Source organism: Malaclemys terrapin, chromosome 1 (genome assembly GCF_027887155.1).
Source record: "Malaclemys terrapin pileata isolate rMalTer1 chromosome 1, rMalTer1.hap1, whole genome shotgun sequence".
Lineage (NCBI taxonomy): Eukaryota > Metazoa > Chordata > Testudines > Emydidae > Malaclemys > Malaclemys terrapin.
The window spans coordinates 21704483-21730224 of NC_071505.1; the positions used below are offsets into that span (position 1 = coordinate 21704483).

Genomic DNA, 25742 nt, shown 5'->3' on the forward strand with positions numbered 1-25742 from the left:
ATTATTTTTTTGGCAAAAATCTAGGTGGCATTTCCTGAATTCCTCCTCCCCTCCTGTTTTAGGCCAGCATTACTAAAGTGCTCCCCTGAAGTATTGCTGTACCAATGTTCCCTTCTGGAATCTGCACTGCATAGACTTGGGCATAGAGCAGATTCACTTGGAAGAATGGCAATCTTAGCTCAGAAGTGTCTGGGTCTGCAGGTCAGGTTGATTGTACAGGATACTCCCAAAAGAGTTCAGGGAAATCTTGCACAGAGCATGTCTACACTATGTGCCAGAGCCTCATCTGAGAATCTGATAAAGCTTTTATCTTAATATGTGTTTTTAAAGCACCTTGGGTAACGTTTGCAAAAGTACCTAAATCCCATTGAAGGGGAGACTTATGCTGAACAGGATTAAGGCACGTGTATCACTTAGCTGCTTTTGAAATTTTTACCCTGGTCAAAATATTTGGAGCTATCTACACAATCTTTATTTTTAATATTCATAATACTCATCTAGCTGGGTCTAATCAGTGCTATCATCTGCCCCTCTGATAAACTCCATTTTCACCCCATTTAAAGTTTTAAAAAGAAAGGCACTCTTGCAAGAATCAGATTTTGCACCAATTTTTCCCTCCTAATCAAATGTTTAGTTTTTCTTCCCGGTCCTCTTCCCCTCTGTATAGCGACCTCTGCTGGGTTTTAATATGTTGTAATCCCTCTCCAGCAAGTGCTGTTCATCTCATCGCTGAGACCCAGTCCCCTAGCCTTTATACGTTTGGCTCTTGATAGAATTGCATTTTTAACATGAACATCAAAGCATGGCTTGTAACTGACTTGGAGTCCTCTCCTTGGCTTGAAACACTTCGGTTTGCGGGATATGAACGTTCACAATAACTTTTCTATATAAGGTTGTGGTGCGGAATAAATTCCTTTGAGGCAGGTAGGGTGGACTTAAAGGATTGTCAGGGGGGAGGAGGAAGAAAAGGGGAAAGTCGGTTTGTAGAGGGGGTCACAGACAATACTTGCTTCAGGGTGCAGAGGAGATAGTAATAGGAAACAATATCCGTCATAAACAGAACAGGGATTGTTTTCTAGTTCAAAGGTATCTCGGATCACTGGCATGCTGTGGAAACTAAACTTGGCTATTTCTTTGGCATGCGTTTATAAGGAGTGTTCTGGAGAATCGGCCCTGGAATCCTGCAGAGAAAGAAATATTTTCCTTAAAAGGATTTAATCGTTTTTTCCACTTAAAAAGCATAGTGCAGTTTCATATTTATGACCCAAGTGGGTCTGCCTGCTTTCCAAGTACTGTACGAAACCCTCTTGACCCACCCTACTGACTCCTCTACAGCCTGTGAAGCAAACTGATTTTGTGAGCTGGCATCTTTATGTTGCACAATCCAGGACTGGATTTCTTTCCCTGACTTCACCTCTCTGCGTTTCGGCGCCTTTCCCTGTTGCTGTCTTTTTCTCTCTGCCTCTGCCTTTCTTTCTGTGTCTCACTCTCTTCCTTATGGGTGTGGCCTCTACAATATTTATGAGATCTGCCCCTACTTGCTCAGCTAATGATGTATTCCAGCCTGGGGTTAGCTGCCTCTGTAGAGCGGTTGCTGGGAGGGCAGTAGGACCAGAGTGAGTGGTGACTGTAATTGGAAACCAAAGCTTTCAACGGCAGAGCTCAGCTACTTTCCAATCACTCTTAGGTGCTTAATTAAGGAATGGGGAGAAGAGCTCCCGGTGCCTGATAGCAATAAGGATTATTTTACAAAGAAACTAGGAGCACGTTTGCAACTACCAGGAGGAAAAGGTTTTCTGCAATGAGCCAGGTTTGGAATTAAAGTGTTCTGGTGAAAGGAGCGGAGTCCATAAACTGATCGAAATTTGATGGCATTGCATTACTGATCCCTTCAGTAGCTAGGTAAGCATGATTAAAAGTTCTCTTTCAGCGCTGTCAGAGATGTGAAGTGTGATTGCTGAATTTTGCCACAGCTCATAGTTAATTACAATGCTACTTTTCCCCCACAATTGCATAATCCTTATTTTTCTGGCAGTGGGTGATTTGATGTGCAGAAAGTAATTCTGGAATTCAGCCTTGAGCATATGACACCTGCCCGGCGGTTTACAGTGAAGTTATACACGACTTTTTCTAAAGCAGTGGAGCATTTCTTTAAAAAAACAAAAAACACAAAACTCCACGTGAATGCAACTTTCCCTCTTTACTGTAACAAGTTTGTTATTCACGCTGTGAAAATAGGAACGCACAGTGAGAAATGAAACTATTTCGTGTGTCTGTGCTAAAGGGGAGCACTTGTAAGAGGTTAGTGCAGTTGCTTGCCGGTAAAGATCATGTGCTCAGAATACGTTGATTTTACTTATTATTATGATTTTCTAGAGATAAATACAGAACTGGGATTTTAGCCCAAACTGGGATTCTAAACTGAAATGAGTTTGTGTTCAATTGCCAAGGGGCCCCAAGATTCCTAAAATTCAACATATTTCCATTCTCTATCTCACGTGTCAGAGAAGGCTGTAATAACAAAGCCCTGAGATACCTTTCTGGCAGCAATAAGCCTTTATTATCGGTATCTAACAACAGGGCGGGGAGCGTGCAGGTTATTGTTTGGATCTTATATTGCTTGTCACGTTTGTGTAACAGTGGAAATTTGCAATTCAAGCAGTGAAGTATAGCAATATTTCACCCATAAAACTGATGACATTAGATTTGGCTAGGAAGGTGGAAGGAGAAGGGAAAGAGGGATGAAGGGTTTTTTGTTTTTTAATTTTTGATAGTTCCTTCCAATATGATTTAGCAGAACCCTTTAGTTTCCCTCTTTTCCTTCCCATCTGTATTGCAAAGAAGGCACAGTTCTACTACTGTAGAATACTAATCCCATTGCATCTGTTAAAATCACATGTTTGGTATGATTGGCCATTTGTTTTGGCCGGACAAGGCAATCTTATCAGGATTTAATGGCATTTCTGTGTTTGAAGAAGGTTAAGCAGAAGGCTATCCCGTGGGCTAGTGGTCGGGTATTGAATTTAAAACACACAAAGCAGTGTTAATATTGGAATTGGTGCAGCTTGTTTAAAAATTATTTTTGGCAAAGGCTACACAAGTATAATTGTATTAGTTAACAAACCTGTAAAAATTAACTGGGGATGTTCCAAAATGGGTTGTTTCCTTTTGTATTTCAGATCTGTATTTGGTAAACTGCCCGCATCAATGGTTTTGTCAGTTAGCAGAGAAACACCACAATACCTGATCTTGATGCGTTAGTCAGCTCCAGATCAGCTGCAAGGGGTTAACGCTGCTGAAACAGTCTGACCTTTGCAGAAACTCTCCCTCTCCCCCCACAACCCCAGTTTAGTATGGAATTCTGGTGCAGATTGTAGTTCTTTTAAAAAAGATGTACAGTAAGTGAATATTGGATGACTGAGGTGTGGTAATGAGACACTGAGCCTTTCACCTCTGAGTCAACTGTGAATCCAATCCAAATTGGGACTGATCTGAAGTTGTCATTATCTGACAGCTGTTTACTGCCCTATATGAAACTAGTTGGAAGTTAGAGCCAGTTCTTTTAGGACAGATGTTGGTCTCACCAGAGAGGGCAAGGACTGAATGGACACAGATACAAACTATTCCACACTGCACCTCAACTATACACTAGCAGGATCACCTCTAAGGGTGAAGACAGTAGTTCTGTATTAGCATAGTCCAGATAATGTCAGTTCTCGGGGTAAACATAAACTTTCAGTCCCTAATGTTATTACTCTGTGGGAATTCTTACTCTGTGGGACACTAAGGGCCACATCCTTGCTGAGTGCCCTTGCCTCCTATTGAATCAGTGTAACCTCTTTATGATAGCACTCTCAGAAGGCACTGAATAGCATGAAGAAGAGGGGTTGTTCTTATTAAAAAGGTAGCCAGAAGTTGGTATAAGAAGAATGGGGTTAGGAATCAGTATATATGGAGCCAATAGACTTGGGAGCTAATTCCCCAATCCATTGCACCAGTTTTATGCTGGTGTAAATCCATTGATATCAAATGGGTGCAACTGAATCAATGGGGAATCAGAGCCTAGTTGTGTGTGACGATAGGAAGATCCCTTAATCTCTCTAAGCCTCCATTTCTGTATCTGTAAAATGGGGCTAGTTATATTTGCCTGTTTCTCAGGCTCTATTAGCCTTTGGAAAGTGATTTGAGATACACAAATGGGAGGTGTTGTAAAAGTGCTAAGTCTTAGTGCTTAGCTTTGAATGAGGTTTTATTTTATGGGCTCCCATTGACTCCACTAGACTTTGGATCAGGCCCTATATGAGCCACTGTGGAATTAGAAAAGCAGCACGTTCATAGTATTCTTCCTTGAAAAGCTACTCAGAAAGGTGAGTTCTCTCATATGCATATACACCCACCAGGGTTATGAGAAGGGAGTGAAGCAATGGACTGAGCAGAGTATTTATATATCATATAGTCTGAAGTATTCCTATTATAAAACACATATCTGGGACTAAACTCCCTGAATGGGATTATCCTGAGCAACAGTTGATGAATGTTAGGTGTAAAGAGTGAGGGTGAAATCCTGGCTCTGTTGAAGTCAATGGTAGTTTTGCCATTGACTTAATGAGGCCAGTATTTCACTTTGTCTTTTTTGTTGTTTTTTATATACTAGAAAATACACTATTTGAAAAAACAAAAAGTCAAGGGCTCTCTGGAGCAGGCCCGAAGTTTAAAAACAGTATTGATTAAACATGATGTACAGTAAGGAAAGAGGTCTAAAAATATCAACCAGCTTTTATTCATGAAACATTATCTCCCGTCCTTGCTTTGCTCTGCCTTGACATTTAGCATAATTATTTTTCCAGCAGGTGGAATTGTCCTTATTGAAATAAACTGGGTCTAATCCTGCAGTCTTTACTCACCTAAAACTTTATCTCTATGCGTCCTAAGTAAAATGCTTACAGTTCTTTTAGTGCCTAAGCAGAACATATCCAGACAAAACATTTTCAGATTTAAAAAGAAAAAGCAGAAGTGTCATTTATTATAGCTTCAATCTGGCAAAGCTCTCTGACACCTACTGTTCTGTACTGTTGATTTTGGTCCACACAATTTATATAATGCCAAATTAGTAATGGGCTCTTTTTTTTTTCTTTTAGGTTTTATTTCTTGGATATTAAGTTTCACATCTGAAGATATGGCATTTCTAGCAGTCCACGTGTTGATTGGGATGTTTATTTACTCTAGCACTGTGAAAGGATCCTCCCAGCCTCAGGCCAGGGTGTTCTTAACATTCAATGGTAAGAAAGCAGATAAACACTCCTAAGCAAATGTTATTGTAGAACATTTTCTTCTTTTCATTCAGTCCAATAACTGAGTAATAAATAAGGTGATGGCTTCTAAATGTATGTCCACATAATTGTTGTTTTTTTTAATTATTTGTATTACTGTAGTGCCGACAAGCCCAATGCTGAGGTTAACTCTTACACAGAGGCTAGTATTAGCAGTAATTACAGGCACAAATACATGGGGTTTATTTTATTTTTTTCTTTTCTTTTTTAAAAGTGTGATTATGGCTTAGGCAGAATTAACGCATGTATTCCTCTCCTTAATTTTTGTATTTTTAAATGTAATTATTACAGTGCATATTGCGATGATTGGCCAACAATTGCAAAAGACATCAGTGATTCTGGTTCCCTCCATTTTTTGGTGCCCATCTAGAGACACCTTTAAAGAGACTAGATTTTGCGAAACGGCTGAGGACTCACCATCTGAAAATCAGACCTTTTAAAGGGATCTTCATTTGGGCATAAAAAAATCACCTGCCATTTTGTACTCTATTGGTTTTGAGTGTACTGTAGTGGGTATGCTTATGAATTTTAAATTCACATGGGGTCAAATTACTGATGCCCATATATTGTAAACAGACTATTAAAACGCTTGCTTTCAAAATGTTTGCACAGTCCACTTCTAAAACTTCCTTCGTTTAAAATGCTGAGCAGTACTTTTTCATAATAGGATGTAAACGTTTTAAAATTCTGCATTTAATTGCAAAACCGGACCTCCTTGCATGCTGGCTGTTAGCATTTATGGTGGTGATTCCATGTGTTACTGTAGTAATTTTTCCCCCTCCATGTATTTGTATGAGAATTTCCTAGAGGTTTTGACAAATGCTGTGCTTAAATGAAAAGAATCGAATGATGCAAAATATGCTTTGAATTGATGTTTTCTGCATATGCTGTTTCCAGGGCTGGAATGGAAATTTGTGAGATTACACATTTCATGAAATTTAGAAGGAATTCAAGCCTCAGGCCGAGCCATTATGACAGACTTATCGATCAGCCCACACTGCTCAGGGCCCAAACCACTTGCAAGTGTGACTAAGTCATCTAGCCCATAATAAAGAAATACAGGAAGAATAAGTGGGGAAAGGCCAATCAGCCAGTCAGGAGCTATCTGTGTTTTTATGACTGACCCCATTTATTCTATTATTGCTTCAATCACTGAAATGTCTGGAAAGCTGTTGCACTTGCTGTATTATTCTTTGTCTGAAACTGTGAGCCCAGTCACCTCTCCAGATATATATGCCCTCTGGGCCTATCAATTCTATTGAATTAATATTAGTAACTATTTGGCACTTAATATTCAGATCCCTCTCCCTTATACAGATGCTGGGCTTTGGCCTGTCTTTGAATCACATAGAGCAGCTCTTGCCTGCATTGGGGCAGTTTTGCACTGGTCTCCTGGTGCACGGCTGCCCTGAAGCTGGCAGGTCTTGACACTTGAAAATTTCCCCCACCCTGCAGGGAAATAGTTGGGTAGCCTAGAGTCACCTTAGTGATTCCTACACTGCTCTACCACCAGGACTTTGGTGTAGTGGGTTTGGCATGGAGAAAGTGAGTGTGACCAGGGTGTCTCTAGTATAAGTTAGAGCAGCCCCAAGGTGGTTTTAAGTTGCTCCCTGGGATCAACCTGGTGACCTCAATGCCAATTAATGGGCTGCATAGTGGCTGTAAGTCTCTCCTCTCTTCTAGGCAATGATAAATGCACAAGGGATAGATCAAAGGATCTGTTTTCTTTGTTTTTATATTTCCCTTCTTTCCCTCACGGGAGGTGGGGAAGTAGGTCTGTCAGGATTCTTCACCCCACTCTCTATTTTTTCCACTGGCCCAAAGATTCCACATGAGGGTAACCCTATTTCTGGTGGCAGAATCCCCCCCCCCCCCCCCAACTGGTAATATCTGGAGAAACACATGGTAAATGTTAAGTATAATGAATGTCTTTTCCATCTCTAATAGTCCTAATTCCATCCTGGAAAAACAGAGCGTAGAGCTAAATTCTACGCTTAATAGGTCATTTCCACTTCTAATTTCCATGATTCTGAGATTTTAGGGTGGCAGCCAGTATATCAGGGAAGGTATTACTGGAAAGAAGCCCACACAAAGAGGAATGATTGCACCATATTGTACATTGTACAGTAATAGGTGATGAACACAATGGGCCAAATCCCCAGTGAGTGTAAATTGGCATTGGCATTAAGGTCAGTATTTTGGTGCTGAGATGCCGTGGCCACCTGGAAGAGCGGAGGATGTTTAAGCTTTACAACAGTATTCCTCACAACAGAGTCTAACCTCCCAGGCTGTCAAAATTTAGCAAACTCTGACCCCAGGCTCAGTCTGGACAGAGGCAAAGCCTGCTATGAGTGTGTGGTGCTGCTCTAGCCAGAGCCATAACAGGCTTATACAAACCAGACCACACTATTTTTCACATTAAATAGCACAGAAAATAGCATACCTGTCCCTAATTTGAGAACACGGAGTAGGGTGCCTTAGTCTGAACAGGAGCTTCCACTTTTTACAGATCTCAACTGGATGAGCTAGCAAGCACAGGAGGAATGGGCCTGCACTTCAGATGTTTGCCTGAGACTCAGGAGAGCTGAGTTCCATTCCCTGGTTTGCCACAGTTGTCCTGGAGCCTGTCACTTAGTCTCTCTGTGCCTCAGCTGTCCATCTGCAAAGGGGGAATAATAGTACTTCTATTAATAGTACCTCAGGGGTGCTGTGAGGATAAATACATTAAAAGATTGTGAGGTACTCACATGCTATGGTAATGCAAGCCCTATTAGATCTAATATGAGGGTCACAACCCCCTTTTGGCCAGCACTGCCTACTTTTGGTGCTGCCCCACCCTTCCATAAGTGGAGTTAGGGCTGCTTTATTCCACCACAACCCATTCTTTTGGTGAAGTGCCCATCCACAAGGGGTTCTACCACCATTCAGGCCCTGGTGAATTTAGCACAATTTTTGTAGAGTAATGAATATTGCAATATCTTTGCTTCGGGCTAGATTCTGCTACTCTTATATAAATAGTTCCTTACCCCAGATTGCTATTCAGTGTGAATAACAGTGACAGTCTCTGTCCCTCAGAGAAGAGAAGTAGTAGTCATGGGAGCTCCCAAGCCTCGCAAGGCTGTGCTGTGACTGTATTTAAATGGCCTGATCTAATAATTTCCTCTCAGTGCCTCAGCTATTAGCCGTATTCATGGATTTCCTCTGAATCTGCTCTGAGTTCTGCACATCAAAATGTCAAGCCTAGAGCAATTTTCTTTTGTTTTTCAATAGAGTATATGTTTTGAATTCCTTGCTTTTTAACAGCTCTTTCTGAGTCTCTGAAGTAAACAATTACATAAAAAAAATTATACATATATATGTAATATATTCAGCATTATCTGAAGCACTGAGTGGTAAGCTCGCCTTGTAAAATGAAAACAGTAAGTTTATTTTTTTTATTAAGTTTGCTTTCCAGATGGTCAGAAGAGCTTTGGGATGTGAAAAGGGATTTCTTAGCTTGCTGTGTTTGACAGGAAAATTGCCCCATCTACAGTACAATGGGGCTACTATTGTGCACTGTTCTGACAGAAAAAGGTGAAATGTGATGCTGTTTATTCTTCAAAGGTGACAATACCACCTTTCAGCTTTAATGTACTTCCAAGTCCATTCTCTAATAATAATAATAATCTCTTTACCAGAAGACACTGCATATAAGAATTGTTGATTTTTGGTAGAATGATTCTCACTTTAAAAAAACCAGCATATTATGAAAATTTAACTATTTTTATCAGCCCTTATAGTTTAAATGTAATGAAATTAGGCAACAATTACCAGTCAAGATGTTCCTCTTAACTCAGGATGCCTGTGCGAGATTGTTCATGTTTTGGATTGGATTCATGTCTCACTATTATAATAGCAGTACATACAGGAACAAGAAGGAAAGGGGTCGGGGTGGAGAGAATGCAATCAGGACTAAAAAAGAGTGATGCATTTTAAAGCTGACATGATCTTCTAGGAACAAGTCCCTTTATGTTCACATAACAGCATTTAACATAAGGGAATCCAGTCAGCATCTTGACCCATTCCATTTTTCATCAGGAAAGATAGAGATCTGAAATGACTGAATCATTAGTTGCTTTCATTCCTTGTCATGCTTTGCATCAAGAAGGAAATGTAATTAAAAGTAAGCCACTTTAATATCTTGAGGGCCTGATCAGTTTTGCAATTAATTTCAATGGGAGCAGGATTAAACCCTTAATTTCTATTTTTGAAATCAGGAATATGTCCCCTTTTCTGTTTAAAATAGAGTTTGTGACTCATTTGCTATTGCTAAATGTTTATTTGACGTTCGTGTGGAATTTAGCATTTTATGTGCCTTACGTGCCTTAAAAATTCCAATGTCCTGCATACATTATGTCTGATTTTCTATTGCCTTTCATGTTGTACCATCATGTATATCTGTGCAAGGCGAAGTCAGCATAGAATCGAACCATTCACTTTACATGGGTATAAGTGACTAGACAAAGCATAAATCCATGGAGAATCAGGCTCAGGAATTCACTAATCTGGCTTGGCAGTTTTATCATCGCCTCATTGTCTTGTTAGCTGTAGTGGCCAGATCCTCTGCTTCACTGCTTTTGCACTCAGCAGAGCCGAGAAGGGGATGGGAGAAGGAGGGAAGGAAGATAGTTTTAAGCTCCCCTAATTCTGCAGTTGTGAGGGGGTAGTGTGGGGCGGGGGAGGGATAAACCACCCCAGGATAAATTAGAGCAGTCTAAATCGATAGTCTTCTGCTAAATTGTATCTATAATTACCTCATGGACTACTAAGACCACCCCTGCTGTTTCTGACCCCACCAACGTATATACTTGTGCACACACATTCCTCAGTGCTACTACAGGGGTGGGAGAATGAGATTTTGGGGTCCCTTCCTACAATTCTCCTAGGGGCAAAACTCTTCTTGAAGCCGGGGAATCTTGTTCAAGTAAGAGGTGCAGGATCAGGCCCCTGGGTAGTGCAACATTTGCTTTGGTTTCAATTTACATATAGCTACAATTCAAGTGTGGGGTTTCATGTACTCCCAAACCATGTGTGCTGCATTGTTCTGAAGCAGTGCAAGGCTGCTCCAGAGAGTTTTTGAACCTTGGCCCTTTTAGCAAACCTGTTTTCACTTCTGAATTCCTATTGAGATGTCCAGACCAGGTGAGTTTCACAGGTTTCAGGTTTTGATGTGCACATTTCACACATCCATGTATATAACACCACAATCAAACAGAAGTTTCTCATGTAGCTCCCCCACTGTCTTCACTGGAAAGGACAAATAAGTAATGGATCAGGTCTAAGTTTGTGCAAGTTTACAGACAGCTATGTCTCTCCACAAGGCTTAAAACTTACTAGAACAAGTAAACAACTTCTAAGAAAGACTCACCCAACTTCATCAATAGTAATTAAAAAGCATAAAATGTCACGAGAGTTAGCAGCAGCACTTTTTCAACTGTCAACATATTTTAAAAGATTTAATATAACCCCTGTGGTTACCCTCCAGGAGAAATAAAGAAACTGAGAACCACTTTCTTTTAGCTTTTGAGCAACAGCAATACAGCTTGTTTTCAAACAATCCCTCATTGTAATGCTAATGTTACCACACTTAATAAAAAGTTCATTTATTATTTGGGCTACTTTGTGGTGTTGACAGTCCAAGTAGTCAATAGGTTTGTGGTCAAATAGTTGGTGGGCTCTTTGGTGTTGTTCATGTAATGAAAGCTATTTCCAAAGGGAAGCGACAGTTGTAGGGTAAAAGACTACAGCACTTACAAAACCCCCAAAGACCTATCAATCTGAGATTTTATTTCTGTTTTGAATGCAAGAACTCATCAAGTTTCTCTCAGATTTTAACATAGCATCATTGTATTCTGGGAATCCTGGGCTACATTTTTTTAAAGTAACTAATAATTTTCTGTTCCCAACTTTAGGGACCTTTTATGGGTATGTGTCTACACTGCACAATAACCTCGGGTGCTGACTCAGGTTTGAGCCCCAGCTCTGCTTCCATCCACACACAAATCAGTATGACTTGGGTCAGCAAACACTCAGGACCCAGGATCCTGCTGGGGGCGTGAGTCTGAGCACAAGTCCCGCTATGAGTCAGGTCCAAACCCTCTCATGTGGCAGTATGGATGCAGGTCAAGCCACAGTCTTGAGTCAGAAGGTTGGTGTAGTGCAGTATGGATGCATCTGCACGGTTGTAAAACCCGGGTCCAGCAACTATAAGCCCAGGTTCACAATGCTATGTGGACACTTAAGCAAAAGCTTGGAAACATTAAGTTCACAAGCCCAGGTCATGCAAACTTGAGCTTAGTAGACGTACCCAGAGTAGCCTAATTTTTAGAAAGTGCTGTACACCCACCCTCTGAAAATCCAGCCCCTTTATGGCATCTCAAATTGAACACCTAAAATCACAAGTCACTTTTGAAAATTTAGGACCACAAACTACAAAGCTCAACACTACACTTCATTTTTTAATATAGAAAAGTAGGTACCCTTGCCTCCGATGGAAGTGACAGCCAAATAGTCTGATTGTCTTTGTAATTTAGATGTATGGATTTTAATACAATGTTGTGTAGTTTTTTTAAAAATGGTATTAGCCATTCAGCAGCAAACAACCCACCTCTGTGCATAGGAAATGTTCATTTTTAAACGGGTTCATTTACCTTGCTGTTTTGTTAAAACTGTGCTGTGCCAGTGTGGACATACTGCAGGTAACGTTACATCTGCATAATTAACTGAAATATTTAAACTGGGCACATACTGATTTTTTTTTTAAAATCCTCCTTTAAGAAGCATTAAAGGAAGTGCTGTGCCATGTGAAAAGCCCAGTGTTCTTTGGAAGTGCTCCACCTGCAGAGCTCTCATTGATAAATGACCAGAGTCTTCTCTCACCAATCCTTATTTCATAGCTCTGTCATTCAATTGACTGCCATGGAATGACTTTTGACTGACATCAATGCATGTGAGAGGTGACTCAGACCTGCTTTCCCAAGGTGATGTGTGGGGTGGATTATGAACTTCAGCTATGAAAACTATCATACAGTGAGGTCAGGGGGATCGGCAAGGTGAAACAAGATTTTGTCTGGTCTGTTCATCAGTGAGTCTCTCAAGCCATTAGAGGAAATGATGAGCAATAAATGACTGCAAAAGATGGAAGGTGATGGAGAATTAAGCCCAAAATCTGGTAGAAGGCTTGGTAATTCAGTCCTTTTCTTTGCTCAATTCACAAATTAATTTACTCATCAGAGTGCTAAGAGCTCTATTTCTTTCTGTTAGAATATATTTTAACAGAGAGGGGCTGTGTCCCTTTATCCTACTCCCATTCTCAATCCTTGGAGATTTGGATGAGTGGATGCCGGCTCTGAACTACCTCCGGTTTTGACTTTGGTTTAGCAAAAGCCAAGCCTGTCTGAGCTCGTTTTGACAAACCCTCCTTATTTTAATCCTTTCTAGTTATCACAGAAGAAATGGAATGGTCAATTCCATTATTCCCTTGCTACAATTTTCCCTTCTGTTCGCTGTTCCAGGCCAAACACTGCAGTCCCTAATCAGGTAGAGATCGTATTGACAACAGTGTACAATGCGTCTTCTGTTACTTAAAAAAAATTACAAATAGAGAAAGGCATTGACATGCCTAGTATCCTAACATGAATTATATGAATATCAGTAACAGGAGCTGCACCATGGGCCATTTTCTATAAAACCGTATACAGACTTGAAGAGTTCACAGTGCACTTTGATATACGATGCTTCAGAAGCCTGTGTGTGTGTGTCAGAGATTATTACTGACATGTGACACACAAAAATCCCTCATTTTTATTGGAGGGCGTTGAGTGAGCTCCTTCAGTAAATAAGCAGATTGATTAGATGTTATGCTCTCTCATTTGGACTGGTTATTTCTTCCTTCAGCATGGATGCTTTGATCTTTACAATGTAGGTTTTTATTTAACTCCAGCAACACTCCCTTATAGAGGACTGGGCATTCCTATGCGCCCCTCCCCCCCATTTTTTTTCTTTTTAACCTAAGAAGCTTTTACGAATACGGGCACAATTTGCTGGTGCATTCTATGCCTTCCTGTAAAATGTTACATTTATACAGTGATGTTTCATTCCTAAGGATCCCAATTCATGTGGCATACTTATGGAATCCTTTCATGCACCACTGACAGGGTAATTGTTCGGGGGATAGAATGCCTGCTCACTAATGTGATTTTCATGAGTCACTTGTTAAAATCCTGCTACCAAACTGATGGGAGGATTGGGAGTAACTGCACTGCCTCTGCATGGGAATCACTCCTATGGATATGGTTACATCACCCCGATATTGATGTTTTTTCCCCAGAGGGTCATAAAAATACTCCAGGAGAGAAAATTGTTTGCCTTTAAAATAAACCAGAGTTTGCCTTTAGAATGGACTCAACTTTTTATTCTGTGTTTGTACAGCACCTAGAACAATGGGGTCCTGGTCCATGACAAGGGCTCCTAGGCACTATGGGAATACAATTAATGATCCCAGAAGTGGATACCCCTGGGCTCCTTACAAAATCTCCACTCCCTTTCATTTCAAAGTACACAAGTTGACCGCTGAGCTCTAGTGAGGATATTTTCAGGAATATAGTATAAATATTTTCGACCTAAAGACTTAATATAAGTGCATTTGCCAATCTATGTAATCCTTTTCATTATATATATATAGAGAGAGAGAGAGAGAGAGACATGTGCCAGTAATTGGTTTAAATGAGAGAATGCATGAATAAAAGTCCCAGTATTTCACACCTCCTATCTACATGGCAGCCTGGTACATGAAGTTTATCATGCTCTAAGGGGAACATTTTTTCTGGGAGCTTCCTCTTAAAATATACTGGCAGCACATCACTTCAGGAACTGTTCACCAGTGCAGTCACAGTGAATTCATATAAGGGAGTGAAAAGAAACACAACATCTATTTGAAACTGTAGATGCCATTTAGGTAAGCATTCTGGGCCCAAACCTGTCGGGTGCTGAGTACTTCCTGAGAGGTTCTGAGCACCCTCAAACTGACAGGAGTTGAGGGCATTCAGCATACCGCAGCAGTTTCTCAGCACCACATAGGACTGAGCTCTTAGTACTCTCTCAAAATAGAATTTGGCCAGGACATCAGGACATGACACCCCTATGCTTGTTCTAAGTGCCATGTGATTTTTTTTTTTTAATGACCGCAGTAATCTTGGGGAGGGAATGTGGTGTAATTTTCTTACTACATGAAGTATTTATTCCCAGTGCAAATGTCAAGTACCAGTATGGTTGCATGTAATATAACATTTAGCAGTTGTTTGGGACTTCACACACAGACTTTTAAGGTGTCCTATTTAATTTAGTTAGCTACTGCTGGGATAAATGATTACCTCACTATAATTACCTTCTAGCATGTGCGTTGCCAAGTTGCTTAATGGAAGAATTTTGTCTTAAATTGGATTTTCTACAAAATTAATAGTCAAGAGGAGGTTGGATCCAAATTCTTTGATTAAAGGCATTGCTTTCACCCATTAAAAGGGTCAGACTTACACTCTGAAATGTGGAATAAGGACTTTATAGTCATACAGTAAATGTAAATGTGTCAGATCAACATTCACTTCTTCTGTGCTTTCTATTCATCTACTTTTACTCTTCCCTTTGCAGTTCTTTCGGTTTCCTTTTTGCCTTAAGATCATTTATTTCATATTCCAGCAGCTCTAAACAGTCTCCTATGTCCTTCTCATAGAATTAGTGACTTTCCTGAACTCCTTTCTCTGAGCCCTTTTAAACTCCCGTTGTCCTTCCCAATTTCTTAGTGAAAAATCTTTATTATAGCCTCAGCTTTCACAAGTAGCATGTGATGCAGAATAAATCGATTTATGGGGATTCAGCTTGGCAAATATGTTGCTTCTTTGAACAGCTGCATAAATCATTCTGTAACCCTTCATGGCCCAGTTTAAATGAGCTGGTGAAGTGGATATACAAGGCAAAGGGAGTATGTTATATGAGGCAGCTGTTTTGACCACTATATCACTTCAAGAAGTGATGGTCAGGGTTCTTTTTTTTTTCCCTACCTCTTAACATGCCAGAGCAAGGCTGCCAAAATCTATACAGGAGGAGAAAATAAATTGGCAGATAATTGAATGTGTCTGCAAAATTTAGATAGCAAATCAAATGATGGGATAAATGTGCTGGGAAACCTCCTACAACCGCAGTTACTAGAGATGGAAAAAGTCAAATGCATATGGAAAACATGCTCAGGTTTAATCCGTCCATGTAGATGTGTACATGATCTGTTTGATCCCAAAGCACTTTAGAAAGTACGGGCCTGACTTCTGTGTTTGGAACTGCCACTGCCACTCAGCTCAGATGATTTGCAAGACTGGACTCTGGACCTGTCCAGGAATCACCTGGCCTAACACTGAAGCACAGCCACCTGTAGAGTGAAACATCAGCCATATTTTTAACAGCATATAACACACCACATGCTATTTGGGGACAGGGAATGGAGATGAATACTGTATTCTACTGAATTGCTGAGGACGTTTGAGAAGGTAGGATGTACTTACCCAAGAATTTCACCTGGTTCCAAAAGCGAGACTGATGTGCCCATGTGAAAAGTGCCACCTTGACTAACCTTAGGAGATCTAGACCTCAGTTTGATGCCTTATCCAAAAAGATGGTGTTGCCTCCCAACACCAGTATTCACTTTCTAAATAAGATGAAGAGCTTAACCTTCCTAAATTGCCAATGCTGTTTCCTACAGCACCCTGGAAATATGATCAACCTCTGTGTTACTGTTCAGCTTGAACACCTGAAAATGGAAGAAAGTGAGACTTCTCTGAGAATATTGCCTTTAAAACATTTGCATGGTAAAAGGACCCCTTCAAGTTTTTAAAAGTTCCTCCTCATTCTGCTGCTCCATTCACTCAAACCTACAGAATCCCAATCATTTCAGTTTTGTGAGAGGGCTTTTTGGAGTGAACACAGTAATATGTGGAGTGTTCTTAGAAGCGAGACTAGCAAACTGTAATAAAACAATGCAAGTATTGTCACCCCCAAAAATGGCATTTTCTGTTTTATTAGTAAGAACCAATTAAGATTTTCTAAGAAAAGGCTGGCATTTCTTCAAAAAGTTACTTTTAGAGGCCTGATAGGGTTTAATTGGCATGGAGAGCTGATCCTGGGCTTAGATTTTTTGGTGGGTTTAATGAGAATACATCTGGAATTTTTAAAGCTCATTCTGTTAAAAACCTCACTTCCTGCCACAGTTCAGAATAACTGTATCAGCTGCACTATTTCCTTAATGTACATAACCTACAGCAAAGAGAAAAGGGGCTAAAACCTTCAGGAGTTTTGTTGTACTTTGTATTCAGGATATTTATATGGGATTTAGGCAAAGGAAGTATACATGACTATGCAATATGAAGCTGTGTTTGTCTGGAGACCCAGCACGTCTCAATATCAGTATCCCCATCACCTAGTTACAACAGCGTTTTCCACATGCACGTGAACTGTTTGCTACACCAAGAGACTATGACCATTACCATTGCTATGGATCTTTGGGAAAATAGGACCACAACTTTTAAAGCACCATGAACTAATGGTTATGAGGCATCTAATGTGCGGAAGCCTCGTCTGTGCCTGCCATGGGTCAGCTCTCCAACCCTACCAGCCTTGGGCAACATAAGCTCTCCCCGCTAGGCCTCACAGGCCCCGCTGTCACTCTTCAGGTTAGTGATTGGCACACTCCAGCCCTCAAGCATCTCCCTGGAGTGTTCAGCTCCTGCTCCACTGGACACTCGCTGTATTCACTGCTCCGCTGCGTCCAAAGAAGCAGTACAGCCCAGCTCATCGGTTCTACCTCACAGCAATTTGATTTCATATCTACATCAAATATGCTTATTTCACAAAGCAGACAGACTCAAATAGAAGTATTGGAAACAAAGGGTTACATATAAAATAATATGCATTTTAGAGCATAGACTTAATTAATAAGATATTTCAAGTCTAGTAGAGTATTGCTCACCCAAAATCCTTGCAGCGCTTTACAGCCTTGCTGGCTGCGACCCTCCTTTCATGAGACAAGCATGCTGCCAGTTTACCTGCTAGGTGAAATGTATTTCTTTCCAAGATATACTAGACCAATTCTCTGTCTTTATTCATAAACAGGACACCCCTTGCTGTTTCTTCCTGTAGATTTCCTCATCTCTCAGTTCACATCTGGCTTAGTATGCAAATAAGCATGCAGCATAAGGCATATAACACAGAAAGGGAGGTAAGTGTAAGTTACTTTCTGCTTGAAAGGAACATCTCTGATTAATGACACCTTCTGGTGAGCTGCCTTAACTCCAAGTCCTTAAAAACATAATTTCAGTATAGATACATAACTCCTCAAATATTATGATGTAGATATTGGACCCAGATATCAGATCCCTGTAAAACCTTATGCCCCCTCTGTGGTCACATATGAGATGGGTGCTGCGGACATTCTCTACAGGAGATAAATAAGGCATCCACCAATGCCAGCTGCTTCTGTACAGCAGAGAGCACGGGAGTATGCATGTGTGTTCAGGCTCTGCTATCAGTGAGGAAACAAATTGCATAGTTAGCATTCTGCACAGCACTTGTGCCTAGTTCTGATCCACTATGACAATTTGGGATTTTTAAAAGCTGTCATTTGATGCAGAGCAGGTGTGATGGTAAATTACTGTTAACATGTTAGCATCTGCTTCAAGTAATGGCTTCAGGGCATCTGGCTTATTAGACACTGTCCAGAAGAGAAAAGGTAACTTTCCCAAAAGTGATCAGAAATGTGACCCAAATGAGCATTGCATCTCATATGGGAGCCTCAGGTAAAAAGCACCTCCAAACACCAGTCACTTTTGTTTCATACGAAATAGAGTGCCTAAAATGTTGGTACCCAGATATAAAAGTTTTGGATATGCAAATTATTCTACTTTAAAGCAGTCCAGTGCTCTGCCCCAAAAGGGAACAGTGTGTGTGTATTTTATATATATTTGTGTTTCTCTGTACCATATCTATTATATTCAGAAAGATCCTTCTTAAGAAGAGATAGAAATCCTATATGTGAAATGTGACATGAAGCAACACAAAAGCAATCTGTCAGTTGATCCTGCCTACATTTTCTGCACTTAATCTCTTTAGCTGTCTCATTTAAGTGAAAGAGAGATTGCCTCTTTGCTGTTACACTGAACTTACTCATAAAAGGATGAATAAATCACTGCACAGGTTCTGATGGGGTGTGCAGAGTGAGTGGAATTAAATGCAGTCTTTTCAGGTGCAGAATTGTATTTTATTTATTTAGTTTTGGAAATTCTATTGACTCCTTCAGCACTAAGATAAAGTTACTTCTAAATTAAACAAACCGAGTTTGTGACCAAATCTCAAAATAAACGTTGGTTTTAAGACGGGCTTGAGACCTTTGCTTACTGCAACATCTGGATAAAGTTTATTTCAATTTCACCATTTTCAAAGTGTGTGTCTGTCTGTATAATATTATATATAAAAGATAAAACAGACACTATATAGTGTGTATGTGAACTTGTGAGCAAGTTTTATATTATCAGCCGTATGCACACACACACTATAAATATTTATAGTGTGTATATGTATATACATTATTTGTAATATATATTACAGACGCGTGTAATTGCAGCAGTCTGGTAATATGACACTTGTTCATAAGTTTATCCTTTTGAGACACGTTACTAGTATCTATATTATTTCTGAAACATGAAAGCTGAATTAAGAGTATCTAGGTCTTAATATTCTCTCCTTTTTCCTGGTAAACTCACCACATCATCCATGACAGACAGTTATGGTCCCTTTACAATATTGACTGTGAAAATGGCAGATTTCCCTCGTCTTGTCTTTTCTCTTGAAATCTTAGGGCCAGATCCCAATAGGTGAGCAGTTGATTTCAATGGGGCTGCTATTCAAGTAACTGCTCAGCGGCCTCACAGTCTTAACCACCTGTCAGCTGTCATTCCACAGAGATACAAAATACCAGTATTAAGCCGATTTCTGGTATTGGACAAACCCACAAAACGAATGATCTGTTGTCCAGACTAACTTTGTATTTCCCAGGAAAACATAAGGGCCTGATTCTGTTCTTACCATTCCAGGGTGTATTGGACAATGGAGGCACACCAGTTTAAAACTGATGCAAATAAGTTCAGAATCAGGACCATATTATGTTTTTACCATTAAATCCTTGGAGGGGGTGGGGGTGGGGGTAGTCCTGTATCTATGGAAGTCAATGGGAGTTTTGCCAATGACATCAGTGGGACCAGGATTAAACCCTTCACTTCTGTGTCAGTTATGGCCAGTGTGGTTGTGGGTTTTGAGGGATGGCTATCTATCCACTAGGAACTGGACTGACACCACCTCTTCGTCAGACACCTTCAGATGGTAACTTTTGGTCCCTACCCATGACTAAGTTCATATGCACAAACTAGCAGTGAAAGCTTCAGTCTCCCATATCAGTCCCCTGCAGGGAGGGGAACTGAGGTATTACTGTAAGGCAAATATTGAGTATTAATACTATTAAGTATTAATTGAGAGCTCTGTCACTTATCTTAAACACTAGGCCAACTTAAGAGCAGTGAATAGGAGTAAAATATAAGGCATAGAAAAGGGTATTGAATCTAGAAATCTAAGTAGATTGACCGGCTTAAACTCCACCATCTAAACCGATCCATTCTGTGTCTCGTGAAGGATACAGGCATATTAGCTATAAAGGGTTATTCATTTTTAACTGATCTTACTTAATCCTAAGGATATGGATTTAAATCCCAGGGCCATTGAAGGATATTAGCATGAAGCTGCCATCAGCCTTCAAAAGCTTCAGGACAGAAGGCTCTCAGCAGGTGTTATCAATGGTAATAAATACCAGTGAAAAAGACTGTGGGTGAGATGAAGATGGCTTCATTTGTTCTTCAAAAAAGTATCAACTTTTAACATGAAATAATAGAATCCCTTTGTAGTTTTGTCTGCAGAAAGTATCAATATCTGTCTTGGTCAGACAAGGGTTATTCTTGGATAGAACAGTTGTTCATCTTCTCTAGTGAATAAAACTTGGGATTTTTTGTTATCACAGCAAAATATGCTGCCTGTTTTCCCAGCTGCCACACCCTCTCTTGCATAACTCCTGCTGTATGTGGGAAAAGGAAACTGAAAAGGAGAAATAGATTTATTGCTACTCTGTTTTTAAAATTTAACTAATGTCAACACTGTTGCAGAATAAGGCCCTTCTGCTTCCATTTACAGTCCCCAGCAAAACAGGGCAGTCAAAATCCAGTACTTACAGTGTATGAATTCTCAATATGGGAGGGCGGCTCTGTTTCTTTATGACTGGATAGGATGGTGATCCTGAACCTAGGAGAGTGGGATCCCAAAACTGTTTTGCTGTTGAAACTCATGGTCATGCTATGGAGAAGATTAAAAACTGCTGCTCTGGAGTAAAAAGAGAAACAGATAAAAACCAACCAACAGCTTTCAGGGCTCCTTAATACATTAAAGGGGGAGGGGAATGGGGCACAGAAACTTCCCCTCTGCCCCTTCATTTTTAGGTCAATGTTAACAGAAATTCTGTATGAGTTAAAATAAAAATATGTCTACGTGGCCCTGCAGTTTTGACTGGGGGGAGAGGGGGAGGATTTGAATTGCAGTGTGCATTAGCGTGCTACGCTGTAACTCGCCCATGTGGATGCTGCAGGCACAAATTATAAGGTACCTAGGTCATGTTTTAACTTAGTTCTAGAGGACTAGTGTGCACTGAAATTCACACCCCCATAGTCTGAACTGTGGGACTGACTCTAGACAAGCCCTTAGGTAGCTAGTGTGACAAAACTCTGCGTGTGTTATGTATGGGCCCATTGGCTACATCACAGTTTAGTGGGAGACCCTATTCAAAAGGGAGAAGTTGGACTGGGAAAGAGATTTAATTTTAGTGAAAACATAGGGTGTGTTCTAATGCCCATTGACATCACTGGACTTTGGACCAGGCCCATAAACAGGAAGAAAAAGAAATAGAGTGACATTCTGGCTCACACTGAAGTCAGCGGCAAAACTTCCATTCCCCCACTGAAGTCAAAAATTTCACTTTGGAAATCTCCACTTTGTTGTAAAAGTTAACAAAAAGCCTGCATGAAAATAAGTTGGATTTTTTTCTCACTATAAGAGAGGTTGGGTGAGTTTTATAAATGAAAGTTAGAATTTTGGAAGTGCATCAGTTCTCTTATTTGGAATCTTGGTAAAATCTGAACTCCTGCCTCAAAACGTAGTCTCATTTCCCAACTTCAGTATGTACTACTCTTTATACCCCTGTTTAGCTATTGCCTTCAGATATCCATGAAAACTTTTGGATTCATGTGGTTGCAACTCCAGAAGTCAGGATCAACGAACAAGATGACAGTTGCATAACCTCAGGACGTGCATACTTTATTGTCCTAAGTGTCCTCTTGGAAATAAAAAAGGCACACCCTTGCTACGCTCCTCTCCTCAGTGCATGTGCCAGTAATTGCTACTTTATATAATTTATAGATACAAAGCTTTGGTTTGCAGGTTTGAATTTTCTTCTTTTTATTTTAGCCACTAATCCTCACAGCTGCACCCAAACTTTTTTTGAGGTTTGTTTGGTTCAAACTGAGCTAAAGATCCTTTTTTTTTTTTGCTGTCTTATAATAACTGGTAGCAGCTAAAGTGGGGCATGTTAAGCAACTACCACAAAAAGAAATCAGTAATTTACAAGTTCAGGTGAAGGTCAGAGAAATATTGATCCTCTGTAATTGTGCTGTTGCATATATTTATCTAATATTTTCATATTTTAGTCTATTTAATTTTCCCTAATCGAGGAATGTTGTACTACAATTCAGGAAAACCAAGGCCAAAGATTATTTTTGTCTAAGTAGTGCCAAGGCCTGTGATATTTCAGTGGGAAAAATATGGGCGTGGAAGGAAAGCAGTAATTTATTATTGTCTTGCAGTCAGTTAAATGTATTTCAAGACAAACTGATTCAAGAAGTTTTCTGCCTTTCTACCTGATCAAAATAATAAGCTTCTATTGAAATGGGCCAAACCCCAGACCATGTCTTCAAACATCTCTGAACTTTTAGTTGGAAAGAATGTGGAACCCAGATGTCAGCTATCCCTCATTTTAGTTTTGATTGGGCAGTAGAGTGGTGAGCAGACCCGTGACATTCCTCAATCAGATTTTTAGTTCTGCACAGAGAGTGGCTGCAGGCTTCCCCACTGCAGCCCTTTTCTGCTGCCAGCTTCCTGCCTGTGTGCTAGCCCCACCTGTTCCTTCTCAGCTCCATCATCAATCTGGGCCACATCTGAGGGAAATTTAGGTGGCCTATCTGGTTAATTAGCCCCTTCTTAACCTCACTATCCCCTTCCAGGCTACTGTTGGGTAAACACCCCCATCACATACTCTCCCTCTCAAGATTGCAACCCTAGGGGGTACAGATGCCTCCTGCCCTGTATTTTGCCAAAGCTGGGCCCACAGGTCATCCCTTTCCTACTTCAGGTCCTCCACCAGGAGATGCAATGTGCCCTGCTCCTCCATAGTGTTTCAGAATTTTTCCAACTGGAACTCCAGGTCTTGCACACCCACTTGCAAGGTCTGCTCAGTGGCTAGCAGCTCTTCTTGTAGCCCATTCCCTTGCTACTCACAGGCCCCCCAGTACCCTTTCCCACAGTACTCTGCCTAGTCTGTTTTTCTTCCTGCCTCCTTCGCACTTATCCTTGTAGGAACCTCACTCTCTCTCTTCCACTTCCTTCCCACCCTCTGTCACTACAGCATAGTCAGCCTTCTCTGTTACTGTGATGCCCATGCTGTGAGCTACTGCCTCTTTCTACAGGTCCTTAGCCAGAACCTTGCCCCACCCTGGGCAACGGTTCTGTTTTTTGTGAGGGCGATGCCTCCTCACATGTCCCACTTCCCCACAGGAAAAGCAAGAGCCTCTCCCTCCTGCTCTCCTAACAGGTTGGATGCCTTCAGGCTAAGGCTTCTGGTCTCTGTATAGGTGGGGGTAGTCTCTTCTTAGGTGTCCCCTCCACCCACAGTGGTAACAGTCCCTTGGGTGGGCTTATGGCCTCTGGGGCCTGGAGCTCACTTCCTGCAGGATCCTGAGCAGATATTCTGCTCCTTGGCCAACCTTGCCAAGCAGAAATATCTGTGCCTTAGCTCTGCCATTTTTTTTTTTTAAAAGATCAGCATGAATAGGATATGGAGCCCCCTTTGCTGATGGTCAGCCCACTTCAGCAAGAACTCTGAAGCCTACCTCAAGAGAGGGTGCAACTGCCTTCAGCGAAGCAGGCCTCCGCATACTGCAGCTCCATTGTCTATTTCCCTGTTTCTTTCCTACTTCAGTCTCTCACCATCCCTTGTATCAGGGGCAACTAAGTGCTCACATTCTCCCCCAGCGTTGTAAGGGAGGCCTCCACCACTGTAATACGCAGAGAGTAACTGCAGGCTTCCTCAGTGTAGCTCATTTCTGCTGTCAACCCCCTGCCTTTAGACTAGCCTCTCCCTTTCCTTCTCAGCAGGGCTCCATAATCAATCAGCGGTTACCTAGGCCATCTCATAAATGGCCTACCATTTAATCCGCTCCTTCTCATCCTCATTAACCCTTTCCAGTCCAGTGTGGGAGTGAACACCTCTGCAAAAGGAGGTTTTGCAAAATCAAAAGCACCCCCAGCTTTTCACATCTCTAAATGAAACATAAGTCTGTTACTCAGGGCAACCGGTTTCCCCACTCACTGGAGCATTTTAGCGTAACCCCTGTTAAAAGGGATGCAAGATACTCTTCAGCTGAGAAAGTTAGTTATATTCAACCTGGCAATGATAAAGAATTGGTAATACATCTAGTATTATCAATAATGTGACCACCTGTAAATGGGGATAATACTACTTCACTACCGCACAGGAGTGTTGTGAGGATAACACCCATTAGTGATTGTGAGGCATTCAAATATTGAGGTGACAAGAGCCACATAAGCACCTTTATAGATGATTATGACCTGTACAAATGCAAATTGGTTTTTCTGTGTCTGAAAAATTTTACTGACTCTTTCCTAATTAATAGTCAGATCTACTGAATCTTAAACAAAATTGTGGAACATGTTCAAAATGTTTCACCCTAAGTAAAACCACAGATCAATGGACTAATAATCTGAATTATAGATCCTGATTCAATATAAGAGATTTCACCTGAAATCACAGATTTTCCCATGTGAATCCAGAGCTCCCCTAATCCCCCCCTTTTTTTTTTAAAGCCAATTTGGCTCTCTTTCAAATAATATAATTATAGAAGGGTTTCATACAGCTGATTTCATTAATGTCCCTCTTTTTTCTTCTAAAATCCACTATTGTTTCTTTCTAAGCTCCTTAGGGGACAACCTGCTATTTTGCAAAGCTAAAATATGCACTGGCCTGACAATTCTTAGCACTAAATATCTCCCCCAGTTTGATACGCCAGCCCCCAGGAAAAGAGATCTTCGAGCCCCCGAGCACACTGATGAAAGCTTTATTTTTCTATACAGGGGTACACAGGCTATTTCATATAGAAAAACAGCATAAATTATGGAGATTAAGTGTGAACAGTGAACTGAACAGTGAATGGTATTGTCAGTTTACTTAGGATTTCTTCACAACCTCATTAGTTTTCCCCCTGTTTTATTAGACTAAAATTTTACCAGTCAGACAGCTGGAAAAACAGGGGCAATAGGCTGGTTTCCATTTTCCATTGCTTTCTGCCCCTTAGATCCAGAAGGCTTCCTCTTCTGCCAAACCACATTCACCCACCACACACACAGGCCCCTTTCTTGTTGCTTTAAGCCACGTGCGGATTAAACTTCATTAGCTGAGTGAGTTTTCAGAAAAGTTCAAACTATAATAGATGGAAATTTAACAAAAAGGAATCTGAATTTGTTTTATTTTTAGGTTAAGGCTATAGAAAAGAAGAGAGATCAAGCCTCCATGGCGCTTTTGTGTTGATAATGATTAAAAGTTGAAAACCACGTTTTTATAATGTTTCTTTAGAAGCCTTCTAAGCCTGATATCCAAGTACTGTGAATTTTTTAAATTCACACATGCACCAGGTGGAAGCTCACACATATGTCATTAAATAAACAAGAATCTGCCTATATATAATTTGCCTTAGAGCAAGAAGTTGGAATTGGGACAAGAAGTTGTGTTCTCAGTTTTTCCTGGCAAACGTGCTACCAGTTGAGCAAAATGATCAACAGGAATAGATAACTTTTATACCCAGATAGGTTGGATTTGCTTTCTTCTGTCATATTAAACTGTCACATTAGAGTATAAAAAGCAACAGAGGGTCCTGTGGCACCTTTCGACTAACA

The 25742-nt window shown here is 40.6% G+C and overlaps 1 protein-coding gene across 1 annotated transcript in view; it reads left to right on the plus strand.

Annotated features, from left to right (window-relative positions):
* Nucleotides 1-1266: 1266 nt before the first annotated feature.
* Nucleotides 1267-25742, plus strand: part of SEMA3C (semaphorin 3C) — a 158545-nt gene continuing 134069 nt past the window's right edge. Inside the window, exons 1-2 of the mRNA XM_054017360.1 lie at nucleotides 1267-1902; nucleotides 5139-5279. Of these exons, the coding sequence (XP_053873335.1) occupies nucleotides 5177-5279 (103 nt within the window). The 5' untranslated portion in view covers nucleotides 1267-1902; nucleotides 5139-5176. The remainder of the gene's footprint in view (nucleotides 1903-5138; nucleotides 5280-25742) is intronic.